We start from the raw sequence: 14,585 nt of genomic DNA, 5'->3' as shown, positions 1-14,585 counted from the left end.
AGAAAGGCAGCGTCTATTCTGTCGGAACGCAGAAGAAGAATAACAACAACCATTTCTAGCTTACAAATAGGGCACATCGTTCGTGTTGTGTTATTGTGTAGACTTTTATATGAGCTATGTCGATTTAGCTCACATTTGCAGCAACGTAGCGTATTAGCTACTATTGTCGTTCGGACGTTTTTATCCCAGTACACTACCATGCAGCTGTTAAACTAGCTTGAGTCGTGGAGTACAGAAACGAGTTTCTCAAAACAAAGCACTTGTTTTTAAACGTTGACGGTATTGTTATTTAAGTGTTCTTGTCGTGTGTCATCCGTCCCCAATGGGGTTCAATAAGACGTACATCAGTATCGGGTATGCCTCTTTTGGCATGCTTATAGGATTCTCTGCGTTTATCGTGTGGAACATCGCGTACAAACAATCATGGACAGCTGCAATGGGAGGATTATCAGGTAAAGTATTAGCCAGAATGTAAACAATTATTTATTTTGTGAATGAGGCTGCAGACATGATGTAACATTATAGCTTTTGCAATATTTTCAGGATGCAACTGTCCATCTGACTCACATGAACTGGATATTGCCACAGTGTCGGTACCCATCTCATGTTACAAGTGTTACAGTCCTCGGGTTTGGAGTGCCACATGTTTAGAAGCCCACACTTTAATGTATTTTTCCAAAAGAAAATGGAACGTTAGCTACAGAATGTTCAGCGACAGACAGACACAGATATGATTATGTGAAGATGTTGTATAATCTGTCGGTCGGCAACATTCTATAGTTTTAAGCGTTGCAACACGATCCTCACTGAACAACATGCCCCAGGTCAAGGTATTCTAACTCGCAAAGTTGAATCGGTAAACTTGACTTCAGAAGAGAATAGCTAAATCGCTACACACCAGGTTATAAACTACTACATCTCTGTACATTGCATTACATATAAAAGTAAATAGGCCTATGTCTACTTTCGAGTTTCCAAAATAGTTTTTTTTACACATAAGCGTTTTAGCATCAGCWATTACAGGGGTTTCGCTCAGCCTTTTTCTATGGGCACAAGCTCTGTTKATGACACAATCTGTTCACACCCTCTTGTTGGCAGAGACAACATTTTGCAGGTTTAAAACTTATTTCCTGCAATTTTACACATTTTGTCATAGGGTACAGATATCATTTAGCAGTTTTAAAGCACATTTTCTTGCAATTCTAAACGTTTTGCCATGTATAATGTGTATTCATGTGATATTTGAGTGACTCACACATTACTACAAAACCTATGGGCAAATAAAATACCTAGTTAAAAACGTTAGTGTAACAGTATAGCTTCAGGCCCTCTCCTCGCACCAGGGACTTTCTGCACACATCAAGAACTGCCTGCCATGAAGCATCGTTACCCATCGCGCCACAATAGCGTTGAACATTTCAGAGCAAGGGGAACAATTACTTCAAGGTCTCAGAGCAAGTGACGTCACCGATTGAAACGCTATTAGCGCGCACCCCGCTAACTAGCTAGCCATTTCACATCAGTTACATTAGCTGCCATGGGCTTGTTGATCTGGACATTTCTGACAAGTTATAAATGGCTCTCTAAGGTCAGCAATGACTGACATGACAAGAGGAAAACTGATGATGCACTACCCAATTTCGAAATTTCACCTTGTGCATTTTACTATTACAACTTTCAAGAGTAAGTTGAAAGCCTTCCTGGTTAACCTGGAATGTTGGATATTCCTGATGCTAAAACAACACTGGTCAAAAACCTGTCAGGTGTCAACTCAGACTGTACTGTATTTCTGCTTACACAGCCTTTTTAAACAGTCTCCTCAGATGAACTTGGCACACAAGTCCTGCTACTCATCCCATTGGAAGTTATCTCCACATCACCATTCCAATTTTCTGACTTGATAAGAGTGGAAGCCTGCACCTACCATAAAGCAGTTCAACTTTCAAGTATTGAACATTGGCTACACTGCAGTCGGAGGAACATTAAGGCCTAGTTACCAACCATGCATAGTTATTGTACAATAAATTATGTGCTATATTGCCTAGTGTTTTTATTTTATAATGTGGTGTAAAACACAGGTATTGACTGTGTAACACTAAGAGCACCCCTTTTGTCAGTTATGTAATGACCTAGTTAATTAGTGGTGCATTTGTGGCTGTGAACTTTGCGCTCTCGTTAGTTCATCCTCTCAGGTCAGCAAGTTGATATCTGTGTGACTTTTCTCTCTTCTCATTGTTGTAAACTCATACTTCTTCAAACAGAATAGTAGCTACAGATGCTTATTTAGTGATGCATTTAGTAAGGTATTGTATTGTAGTGACCCGCACAGACAGCTGTGTGTTACGTGTTAGGCTATTGGTTGTGTTGTACTTACCAGTACCCAGTATTCGCGGGGTCCAACATGCCAATCAACCTGCTATCTGCCAATCACGGGAATGCCTGGAATTTTCTGATGCCGGGCATCCTGGTGGTTGGCGGAGTGGCGTGGAGGGAGGTTGGGCAGGGGGATGGAGCATTGCAAGTTAAGACCAGGTTTAGCCATTGTTCTCTCTCTTACGTCTGGTCTTCACAAGAGAAGATCACGGTTGGTTTGTGGGGTATCTTTCATTTATTTGCCGTGGGCTACGGCCAAACAGTAGCCTGTGTGAAGTTGGGTTAATAAACCGTAAATTCGTAAACTGAATCCTCTGTCTGGACAATTGTTCCTTTATGATCTAGTCCGGTCATTACAGTATGTATATTTCACATACAGTGTACATCTTGCTGTTGTTAAATTCATGATTTCAATCTAACATGAAGTCAAATGACTTTTTATAAAGTGCTCTGTCACTAATGTTCAAAAGGCCAAATCCACTTTTTTTTCTTGTGGGGTCATGATAGCAGCATGTGATGTGTGGTGCCTGTGCCAATAGAGAAACAATCAATGAAGGTGCAATTCTTGCAAGTAAAAAAATATATAAAAAAAAATGGGTGTGTGCTTGGTCATATGATTGTAAACCATGAGATGAGATGGTGAAATTAGTGGGGTCAGCATGGCAGATTGACACAGCAGAATAAGACAAGCCTTCTTTGTATCAGAGCATGAAGTCTGATACCAACAGGCTCAGAGACAGTTTCTATCTACAAGCCATCAGACTGCTGAACTCTTGAACTGGACTGACCGTGCTGCACTCCTTAGCACACACGCACACACTCACACACAGATATAGACTCTTTCACACATACGTATACATTCATGCTACACACACATCACAACTGCTGCTATCAGACTCTTATTGTCACCCCCCGCTATTCTCCAAAACGTGTAAATATTGGACAATAAATGGTGCCTTCCTGTATTATACTTATGCTAAAATGTTTATTCTATTCTACTGAGGCATTGTTCTATTCTTATATTTTATTTCTTATTGTTGTTTATTTGTTGAAGGGAACCTGCAAGTAAGCATTTCATTGGACGGTGTATACCATGTGTATACCATACATACGACTAATAAAACTTAAAGCTCCATCTAACAATTGAACTTAGTAGCTTTGCTGTATCCCAATTCTCTACACTTTCCCCAAAAAATTCCCCATCATTGATTTCAAAGCTTTGGATTGTTGTAAGCATTGGTAGGAGGGAGTTTCTACCATTTGTTAAGTCCACGACAGGAAGTGTGCAAGTGCACACTTCAGGAAAAGGGTGGAGAATCAAGACTCAGCCCTAATCACTATCTGACCATGCTTGAAAGGAAGCCAGTATGTTACTTTCAAACCTCAAACACTGTTAAAACTGTTTAACCCCCAACCCTGAAGAAAGAACATAAAGTTTATGTAGGCTACTTGCTCATTAGTTCTGGGCCTGTATTCAAAACATGTGTCAGTGGGTTATGATCCAGGATCTGGTCCTCCCTGTCTATATACACTTATTTTTACTAGAGCTGGGATTTGCCAGGGACCTCACAATACGATATTATCATGAGGTGTATCATTAGGGTGTGTTCGTAAATTCACTCTGGAGTGCCAGAGTGCGCTTTGGGCATTCGTAATTTCAGAGTGTTTATTTGTGGCTGGGTCTGTTTCTCTAACTTGTTTTGTACAATTGCATTTTGTACTGGAGTGAACAAAACTTTTGTTTGGCCGAGGAGTAGGGTTGATCTGAGCATTCTGACCTCAGCTTGGCTGCTTGACTGCCGTTGAAACTGGCTAACGTTGACTAGCTTGCTAGCTACTTTCAGACACAAATGAGAGAACCTCACTCTGACCATTTTACTCGCCCTAGCGTAGCTGGTTAGGCTGTTTTTATGTTATCTAGAGCGCTGGTGACGAACTGTGCTGCTGGCAACAATTTAATAACGCTTTTTTGCCTTATGTTTACTGAAACCGGTCATATTCAATGGGTGTTGCATGTTCGTCAATTCAGCAGTTATTCTGCGCTCTGGGACAACCAGACCAGAGTGCTCTGAAATCGGAGTAGATATCCAGAGTGTATTTACGAGTGCCCCCTTAGATGCAGATTCTATATGTATTGTGATTTGATACTGTGGTTTTATTGCGATTTGATGTTCCAAACATATTGCTCACGATATGTCTGCTGCAGAGGGACAAGAGAGAGCCATGAGAAAACAAGTTTTGATTGGTCATGGAAATAAAAGTGCTGAACACTTTTTTGCTCCCTATTTTAAAAAAAAAAAATAAAAAAAAAATAAAAAATAAATAAATAAATAAAAAGATGGAGAACAAACTATGAAGGAGAAATACTGGCGTTTTGCTACAGGTACAGCCAACTAGCTCAAATAATATTGCAATATTGTCGATACGATATATATCGTCTAAAATAATATCCCAATATGTAACTGTATTACTATTATTTACACTTATTCATTATGATCTAAAAGGCAAGACTGTTTCTATAGGCCTGTCAACAGCACTCCTACGTTGAGACTCGTTGTGAACATGGCCCTTAACATTGCCACTTTGTCCTACCTAGCATGCCCAACGAGTAAGGACGGTTCAAATATTGTGTAAGAAATGGTGAAAGTGGATTCACGAAGGACACTGCTATACGTTGTCAAATGGACTTGTTGTTATGAAGCTGACACCGTAAAAGAGGAACATGGAGTGAGTGACAACAGTTTGAATTGAGACACAAATGACACAGCAAAACGTTATGTGCTGTGTCAGAATATGTTCACCCCTAACACATCTCCACACAATAACATAGAGTAGCCTAACCTCAATGGCCATGTACTCTTATCTCCACCAGCACAGCTAGAAGAGTACCGGCCACCCCTCTGAGCCTGGTTCCTCTCTAGGTTTATTCCTAGGTTCCTGCCTTTCTAGGGAGTTTATCCCTAGCCATCGTGCCTCTACATCTGCATTGCTTGCTCTTTGGGGTTTTAGGCTCGGTTTCTGCATAAGCACTTTGTGACATCTGCTGATGTAAAAAGGGCTTTATAAATCCATTTGATTCATTGAATGCAGTTCAAGATTTTATAACAAAGAGGAAATCTTCATCCTCAAATTCTTACAATTAAATACTTAAGAAAGTTACTTAGTGCTTGTCTCATCATGTCAGGAATTTGACTCAAAGTGTAAGGATTTTGAACAAACAGCCCCTGACTGCCTGTGTTTCTGTGTCTCTTCCCCCTCAGGTGTTCTGGCTTTCTGGGCCCTCATCACCCACATCATGTACTTGCAGGACTACTGGCGCACCTGGCTGAAGGGCCTCAAGTTCTTCCTTTTCATGGGTGTCTTCTTCGCCCTTCTGGCAGTGGTGGCCTTCATCACCTTCCTCTCCCTCGCCATCACCAACAAAGAGTGTGAGTCTCACACACACACTCCATTCACTCTCTTATTCCTTCACTCCTTTGATCCTAATTTACTTCTCATCTGCCCTTCACTTGCTCTACTGTTCATTCTCTAACCACTGTTTTTCATATAAGGCTGAAGTCATCTGTGTAAACTGCTGACCTAGACACTTGCGTATAATCCGAGCACAAACAAATATGCACAAATAAGCTAGCGAACGTCCTTGGCTGCAATGATAGCCAGTTAGGCAATGTTAGCCAACATAAGACTGTAAAGTTAGCTAACATTAGATGGGTAACGTTAGCTTGCTTATCCAAAGTCTAGCAGTTAGCCTCTGTAGCTAGATAACACCAGTCAGCTGAAAGCTATCCAGCTAACGTAAACTCACTCACTTTTGTACATTGCCTTGGTCCGTACAATTGACCTTATATTTGCGCCCCAAAAACGTAATACTTCCAGATCAACTGTAATATCAATACCAATGTAAAGCACAATTTCTCCCCTTTCCAACAAAATTAATGACGAGACCTTCATGATGCCCATCTCTGCATAATTCAACAAGGCAATGAGCTCCGTCGGGTCTTTTTAAAAATGGCGGGTGGGGAACGAAGGCTACAAAGTGATCTTGAAAAGGGGGAAATATGTCGGGTGAAGAAAACAGTTTTTTTTTCACCCGATTTGTCCAACTAATCAACTTTAAAATGTAAATAAAACGTAAAGAGTTTATGTAATGTCTCATCACATACTTGTTTGAAGGTTTGTGTCGAATTTAAAGAGGGGTTTAGTGCTGCTCTAACGTTAGCCTCACAAGTGAACTGCAGCTGTTCCGGGTTTTGAGTGTCATGATGGCTCGCATAAAAAAATGCAATTGGCACCCTAGTCATGAAATATATTAGTTTAATATTAGCAATAATTATATTAATTTAGACAAAAATCATGAGGTTTTCTTACAAGTGTATATGGTTAAGCATGATTTTACTCAGCGAGAGAAGAGCAACCCCTGGTGGAAAGAGGCTGTACGGCACAAAATMAGTTGCAAATGAGCGCTGTACGTTACGTCGTGACAAGTCACGATGTAACGTACAGCGTCAGAGGGGTCAGTTTTTTTKATKTTTTCTCCAATACTGTTAGTCCATTACCATGTCAATCAACGCTGAATCGAAACGTAGTTCACACCCCGGATTTTGATGCCAACACAGTCACTACAGTCCCATTCGTTTTCATTGCAGCCTTGTTTGAATGTTGCGGTTACAGTAAGACTGTTGCAATCAATTGAGCTTTTCACCTTCTGAAAACTACAGACAATTACTTTTGTTTATTCATGGTAAATTCGACACATTCTACAAACAGTTCAAAATTGATTTGAGTTATTAGAAGGCAACATCCAGCAGACCAGGGTTTAAACCAGCAACCCTTGCATTTATGCAAGCATACCACCTGTGCCGTTAAGGCCCAGACCTTTTTGCGGATGCTGATTTAAAGGGTAAAATAGCACTGCCGATAACTGACTTTTGATTGTGAAAAAAAAGTCTGGCTTTTTTTGGAAATGTTGTATAATGCTCCTTTAACATAAAGTCACTTTCCGGTGTAAAAAACAATGTTTTAAGTGACAAGAAGGCATTGGTCTGAAGTCAAAAATAAAGGAAATTCACATGAGCACCACAATGCCTACTCCACCCATGCTCTACTAAGGTTTCCAGCACACAGCTTTGACCTACAACAGTAGATAWGTTGGTCTATTGTACTTCAAACAATGTGAATGCAGGTTGCTAAGGATTCAAACCTTCTTAAACAGCCTAATTCATACTCTTCAGTGGAGTAATGGACTTTACTGTGTTCTGCTATTAAATAATGTGTATATAAACGCTACTGTTSAAAAGTTTGGYGTCACTTAGAAATGTCCTTGTTTTTGAAAGAAAATCACATTTTTGGTCCATTAAAATAATTTCAAATTGATCAGAAATACAGTGTAGACATTGTTAATGTTGTAAATGACTATTGTAGCTGGAAACGGCWGATTTTTATTTATGGAATATCTACATAGGCGTACAGAGGCCCATTATCAGCAACCATCACTCCTGTGTTCCAATGGCACGTTGTGTTAGCTAATCCAAGTTTATCATTTTAAAAGGCCAGCATCCCGGAGTCGCCTCTTCACTGTTGACGTTGAGACTGGTGTTTTGCGGGTACTATTTAATGAAGCTGCTAGTTGAGGACTTGTGAGGCGTCTGTTTCTCAAACTAGACACTCTAGTGTACTTGTCCTCTTGCTCAGTTGTGCACCGGGGCCTCCCTCCCACTCCTCTTTCTATTCTGGTTAGAGCCAGTTTGCGCTGTTCTGTGAAGGGAGTAGTACACAGCGTTGTACGAGATCTTCAGTTTCTTGGCAATTTTTCGCATGGAATAGCCTTTATTTCTCAGAACAAGAATAGATTGACGAGTTTCAGAAAAAAGGTCTTTGTTTCTGGCCATTTTGAGCCTGTAATCGAACCCACAAATGCTGATGCTCCAGATACTCAACTAGTCTAAAGAAGGCCAGTTTTATTGCTTCTTTAATCAGGACAACAATTTTCAGCTGTGCGAACCATTTTGCAATTATGTTTTCTAATGATCAATTAGCCCTTTAAAATTATAAACTTGGATTAGCTAACACAACGTGCCATTGGAACACAGGGGTGATGGTTGCTGATAATGGGCCTCTGTACGCCTATGTAGATATTCCATAAAAAAATCWGCCGTTTCCAGCTATGATAGTCATTTACAACATTAACAATGTCTATACTGTATTTCTGATAAATGTTATGTTATTTTAATGGACAAAGAATTTGCTTTCTTTCAAAAACAAGGACATTTCAAAGTGACCCCAAACCTTTGAACGGTAGTGTGTGTGTGTATATATATCTCTCATTAGGCTGTAAGTATTTTTAGATATAGGCCTTTTGTAAATGTGTATTATTATTATTATTATTATAGCATCACCATCTTTATTGCAACATGAAATACAAATGCACACAACTTTAAGCTACATATTCATTTTCACATAGGTAATGAACTGCCCAATGATCCGCACAGCAATTGATAAAACAGGACCATGTTTGCAAGTGTTTCTGAGCMTATGTGAATATTACACAGGTAAGCTAACTGTTACAGAAATCAGGAATGCAGACAGGCTCTGTAGACTTCTATAAGAGTGACTGTATCCAACACGCCGTAACCTGTTGTTATGTTGGGTGCCTACTGACCCCKAAAAATTACAATTCTCAATGTCATATATTGCTAAAATAAAGGTTTAATGAAATACAGGCAGGCACCACATTACTACAAGACAAAACAGATCGCTCAATCAAATGTGATGGTCTTGTAAGTATAAAAGAAAAGCTTGCTTTCATATAATTTTAAAATGCTTGAACTGGTACTGGAATGGGATGTGTGAAGAATCCAATACTTTAACATGTATGCYTTTCAAGTCACATTATTGTGGCAGCACCTCCTCTAAGAGTAGGAATTAGGCTGTTTGAGAAYGTTTGAATCTTAAGCAACCTGCATACACATTGTTTGAAGTACAATACCAACATAGCTGCTGTAGTAGGTCTAAGCTGTGTGCTGGAAAACCTTGGTAGAGCATGGGTGGAGTAGTTATTGTGGTGCACGTGAATTTCCTTTCTTTTTCGACTTCAGACCAATGCCTATTTCTCACTTAACTTAGTTTTTTGTTTTTAATTTAGTCATTAGTATTGCATATTTCAGCTCTTAGGGCACTTGCACGTGATTAAATCTATTTCCACACAAAATGACACACATAACATATAAGTTCATGGTGTTATTATTCATGGTGTTATTCTATGTGAAATCCATTGCCTTTGTGTATGTTACAAGCCTGAAGCTGTGGTCAGTTTTTCTACAGGAACATTCATTGAAAAGTACCTGAGTGAATGAAATGTGTAACAGTGTGCCAATCAGGTCTTTTGCACTGAGTCCGCAAGACTAATATCTGTCGTGTCTCTGTCATTTTCAGCACTGACTGACCCGAGGAGCCTGTTCCTGTCGGGCGTGTGGAGTTTAATGACCCTGAAGTGGTCCATCCTGCTCGCCCTCTACTCACACCGCTACCGCAAAGAGTTTGCTGACATCAGCATCCTCAGTGACTTTTGATAAGGGCCATTGAACCCCTCTATAGTGAGGGAATGAGTACCATGATCTCCACCTATGCCCGCGCCTCCTCGTTTAGGTTACCCGCTCTTTTCCTATGTCTGTGAAATCAAATCAACGTTAATTTGTCACGTGCACAGGATACAACCGGTGTAAACAGTACAGTGAAATGCTTACCTGCAAGCTCTTCCTTAACAATGTAGTATTCAATATCAAAGGGAAAGAAATAGAAAATCCACAATAGAATCTTAAAAAMCTCACAGAAACAGGGAATGCTCAGCGCCTGCTAGCCAGTCTATCCACAAGTTCATCCCTATTTTATACTGTTTATGGATTTTACTGTCTTCCTATACATATGTGACACTCTTTTCTGTGTTCCTGTCGTATGTCCTCTGAAGTTGTTTTAGTCATATGCCAATATCTCTCTTTTTATGAGATTAGGGGTTCTTATTTGATGAATTTGTATCTAATCCTTGATGATCATGTACACCTGTGCTTATATACCTAGGATGTTTTTTACTATATATATATGATACAGAATTGATTTCCATTCTCTTGCCACAAGGGGGCGTCACTCCACCAAATGCGTTGGCTGTTGGGAAATGTTTTTGTTTTTAGATGTAAGCCTATCTCAGATTTCATCTCAGTGTAGTATAACTGTACTCTACCTGCACAAATCATAGATCATCAATTCTAGACAACAATAGGACACATCACAGGCATGTTTGGGAAATCCAAGTGCTCGGATTTTAATATGACTGTGTTATCCGTTTTTGCACTTTGTGCTTGGGTTCACAAAAACTTACTGTCACCTGTAGTCAGTATATGTGACGAAGCCACTACATTTAGTTTGTTGGGTCTCAACACTATTTGGAAACACTTTACTTAATGCTGACAGGTATAATGCATTCTTTATGTAAGACTTATCATAAGACTTGTTTGACCGGGGGGGTCCCCCCCCCCCCCTCCCTTATAAAGTCTTATAGCATTATACCTGCCAGTGTTATCCACTTTCACAGCATCCCACCACCACTGACTGTATAAAATGACTATATGAAGAAAGATTGTACTACCATCCCATAATGTAAGAACAACTGCTTTTACAACAGTTGCAAATTAATTTCAAATGTCTCTTTTTAGTACTCGTCGTATTTGAATGGAGATATTTCGTAGCATTTTTATTATTTCCATGATGGGAAGTTGTCAACAAAGTGAACGAAGACCAAACCAATGATGTCCCAAGTGTGAGAAGGACCATTGGAGCTTAATAATATGAGCCTTTGACCAATTTTATTCCGGTAAACGCTTTGGCTCCCAACACGAGGACCCGAGTCTGAAAAGGTACTCTACTCCCTATATAGTGCACTACAGACGCACCAAGGACTAATTACGTGAATGCTTCAGTAATCATAAACATTTGTTTGTTGCTTCTCAGATCCAAAATATTGGTGATCATCATACTGCTGCCTGTGGAGATTAATGTGATCCTGTTCTTCCTTTTTCCTTTTTAAAAGACTTGTTTCTATGTGAGCTACCACATCTAGCATATTGTAATAATGAAACATGAAATGATGTATATCCACTTGCGTGTGTGTGTAGGAATGTATGTCTGTTGTACAGGTATGTATGTGAGAGCCATATTAAAAAAATATAATTGTAGGACAGCCGTTTTTATTGTGTTGGTAGTACATCTCGTACAAAGTCCTGCATAACAGTTAGAACCTTGTGTTGTACCTCAAATCAAATGTTATTGGTCACGTACACATGGTTAGCAGATGTTAATGCGAGTGTAGCGAAATGCTTGTGCTTCTAGTTCCGACCATGCAGTAATATCTAACAAGWAATCTAACAATTTCACAATTACTACCTAATACACACAAGTGTAAAGGAACAACTTCAGTTGTACAATGTGAGTGTGTACAAGGCATAGAGCGAAGTGTCTATAGACTTTGATTTTACAAAGATGTGCTCCGTTCTTTTGAATTAGCTTTACTAGCAGATAGAAAGCACCCTCATCTTAGTGGTGTACTTTGAAGGAAAAGCTTAGCTTAACTACATTTTGGAAGTGGTTGCACTGTTGCTGTGGGGTACCCCGGYAAGGGGTTTAATTGATGGAGAAAAAGTAGAACTGGCCTCTAGCGTRTTATGTTTGGAAACAACATAAATCATATGCATCATAGGACTTGTCATGACATAACAGCCTTATAAGACATTATGAAGGCACATACATGGTTATATACAAGTTATAATGCATTATACCTGCAGGCTGTTACCCAGTGCTAAAGTAATTGTAAAGTGTTACCCAGATTTGTGTCTGTTAAACTGATAGAGGGAAAGTGATTCATTTGAGTGATTATGCCACCTACAAAATCCAAATTTAACACTTGTGTGTATTTGTGGGGTGGAGTTGTAGTATAGTTTCCACGATGGCGTTTCTCAGAAGGATTCTAGGAGGGGACGAGGGTTAGAGTGTCTGGGGAGCCCAGTGTCTTTTTTGAGGGAGTGAAACATTGTCATTTTTATTTAGCTCAGGCCAGCCGGGTCAGACTCCGGCGTTAGACTGGGATTTACACTGAGGTAGAGCCAGACATTTCCCCTCTCACCCAGCCCACATTATAAAAGAAAACACTCCATAGCACTACAGGCAACAGTAAACGCTCGGGCAATAACCTGCGCTTTGAAGTTTGGCAATTATTCAATCCGTCCACATTTGTATTTTGCTCCTTCAAAGGGGAGGTGGGGGGGATGCAAGGACTTTGGTATATGGCTCGGTTTAGGCATCTGTATGATAAAAGAGACTTTGAAGTTTATATGAAAAATACGTAAAATTACATGTCTATGTAGATGTTGGTTACCTTGGTATAGTACTTTTTCTGGTGAGGTGATTGATGCAACAGATGCAAATGTTGGCAGATTGCCTACTMCTATTTGAATACAGATTTTWWWWRAAATCAAAATAGAAAAGCATATAGAGTGAAGGTAGCACAGAGATCTACCAATGATTTAATCATTAAGTATCTTCAACTAGGATCCTTTATAAGATACCATCATTATGTTTCGCTGCCCTCATCTATATCTTTATTGCATCACATTGGTTTGTTTGCAAACCCTCCCAGTCATTTTGTATCAAGTTAATTGCAATGTTGTGGTTAAGTAGCCATACAAACAAAATAATATGGTATCTCGCTTATTATAACGTTTTACATTAAGACATTAAAAAACAAGTCTCGTTACTTTCCAGTGAACAAGCTTTAGGATTTTGACCAAAATCGTTTATACTGTAGGCTGTAAAATGTGTGTGTTTTTGTGTGGTATGTAAAAAGGGGAGGGGTTACATTTTGTTATGGGACTCCTTTCCAGCGAAATCAAGGAAGGAAGTCATCTAGCACTTAACTGGTAGAGATCATGAAACTGAAAAGAGGAGAGTAAACTTGAAAAATACAGAAATATTTCAAACTTCCCTTTGACAAAAATAAGAACAAAGGTAAAAGTGAAACCTTACGTGTCATTTCACACTACACATCTTAATCAAATTAATTCAAATAATGTTTAATAATTTGATATTTGATCATCATGTATCTGATGTATTTGAATAATTTTGTCAGACATACTTCAAACTTATTGGTAAATAAGTACAGCAATTGCACCTGAAATGTTGATGAGCCGCAGATGACGACATATGCATAAAATGAAGTGATTAACTCTTCACTATGATACAGTGCAGATGGGACAGTAACAGTAGCCTTAACCTGTTCACCTTCTTCTTGTACTTAAAACTTCATAATGTGGTAACATCATGTAGGGGTAGTCTAGAATGTATATGGCCATGTTCACATGATACCATAGGTATTGCCTTCTTTATAAGGTGAACACATTTATACATTTATTTGTATAACCGTCTAAATATGAASAAGATTCTATATTGGTTGTGTGTTTTGGAAGTAAGTCTACATCTGCATGACAGGAAAAGTAATTGTGAGGAAAAAATATGCTATTAGGAAAGACCCATTCAGCCTCAAAGATACTTTGGTTTTATGAGTATTTATTTTAAAAAATGAAGTAAAGAGGGGAAAAAAACATGAATGAAAAGCAAACATCTTGAATTAGTATAGAACCAGATGGCTGCTTTGACGTTAAAAAGGCGTTTTGGCATTTTGGAGAAGGTAGTTTTGAAATGATTCGCGAGGAACTTCCGCAAAATGCAGTACAAAGCACACAGATATTTAAGCAATATCCATAGCAATTATCTGTTTTATTTACAAACAGAAACTTGTCTCTGGACTTTCGCTTATTTGACCCTTTCTCTTTCGTCTTCTTCTTTCTCTCTTTCACTGGTGTACCTCTCTCTCTCTCTCTCTCTCACTTTCTTTACAAGTAACATCAGGTGATTAAGCCCTTCAGTTGGCTGCAGTGCAGTAAGATGTCCGACCTTCAGGTTCAATCAATGTTTGCCTCTCTAACTCTTTTGTTTACTGTGTTAGTCTGCCTGTGGACCACAGAACCTCACATCTGAAATATTTTATGAGACACATATTTGACGTTTTATAATACAATATGCCATGGCAGCAGCATTTTTTTTGTGGCTTCACAGGGAGAACCAGTATCAGAACAGGGGATAAAAAATATATAACTTAGCCGAACATAACT

The 14,585-nt window shown here is 39.1% G+C and overlaps 1 protein-coding gene across 1 annotated transcript; it reads left to right on the top strand.

Moving 5' to 3' along the window:
- LOC111970460 (heme transporter hrg1-A) lies at positions 1–10,263 on the top strand. Its single transcript, XM_023997207.2, has 3 exons — positions 1–452; positions 5,634–5,801; positions 9,805–10,263. The coding sequence occupies exons 1-3, from the start codon at positions 323–325 to the stop codon at positions 9,939–9,941; spliced, it is 435 nt and encodes a 144-aa protein (XP_023852975.1). The 5' UTR covers positions 1–322; the 3' UTR covers positions 9,942–10,263.
- Positions 10,264–14,585: the final 4,322 nt, after the last annotated feature.

The sequence above is a fragment of the Salvelinus sp. IW2-2015 genome, linkage group LG11 (genome assembly GCF_002910315.2).
Source record: "Salvelinus sp. IW2-2015 linkage group LG11, ASM291031v2, whole genome shotgun sequence".
In the NCBI taxonomy this organism is placed as follows: Eukaryota; Metazoa; Chordata; class Actinopteri; order Salmoniformes; family Salmonidae; genus Salvelinus; species Salvelinus sp. IW2-2015.
This window is presented reverse-complemented; position numbering and strand designations above follow the sequence as displayed.

Bases quoted from the DNA above. Each gene is read 5' to 3' on its own strand.
- LOC111970460 (XM_023997207.2), top strand. From the start codon at position 323: ATGGGGTTCAATAAGACGTACATCAGTATCGGGTATGCCTCTTTTGGC. The intron at 453-5,633 runs GTAAAGTATTAG...CTTCCCCCTCAG, and splicing joins TGCAATGGGAGGATTATCAG to GTGTTCTGGCTTTCTGGGCC. The intron at 5,802-9,804 runs GTGAGTCTCACA...TGTCATTTTCAG, and splicing joins CGCCATCACCAACAAAGAGT to CACTGACTGACCCGAGGAGC.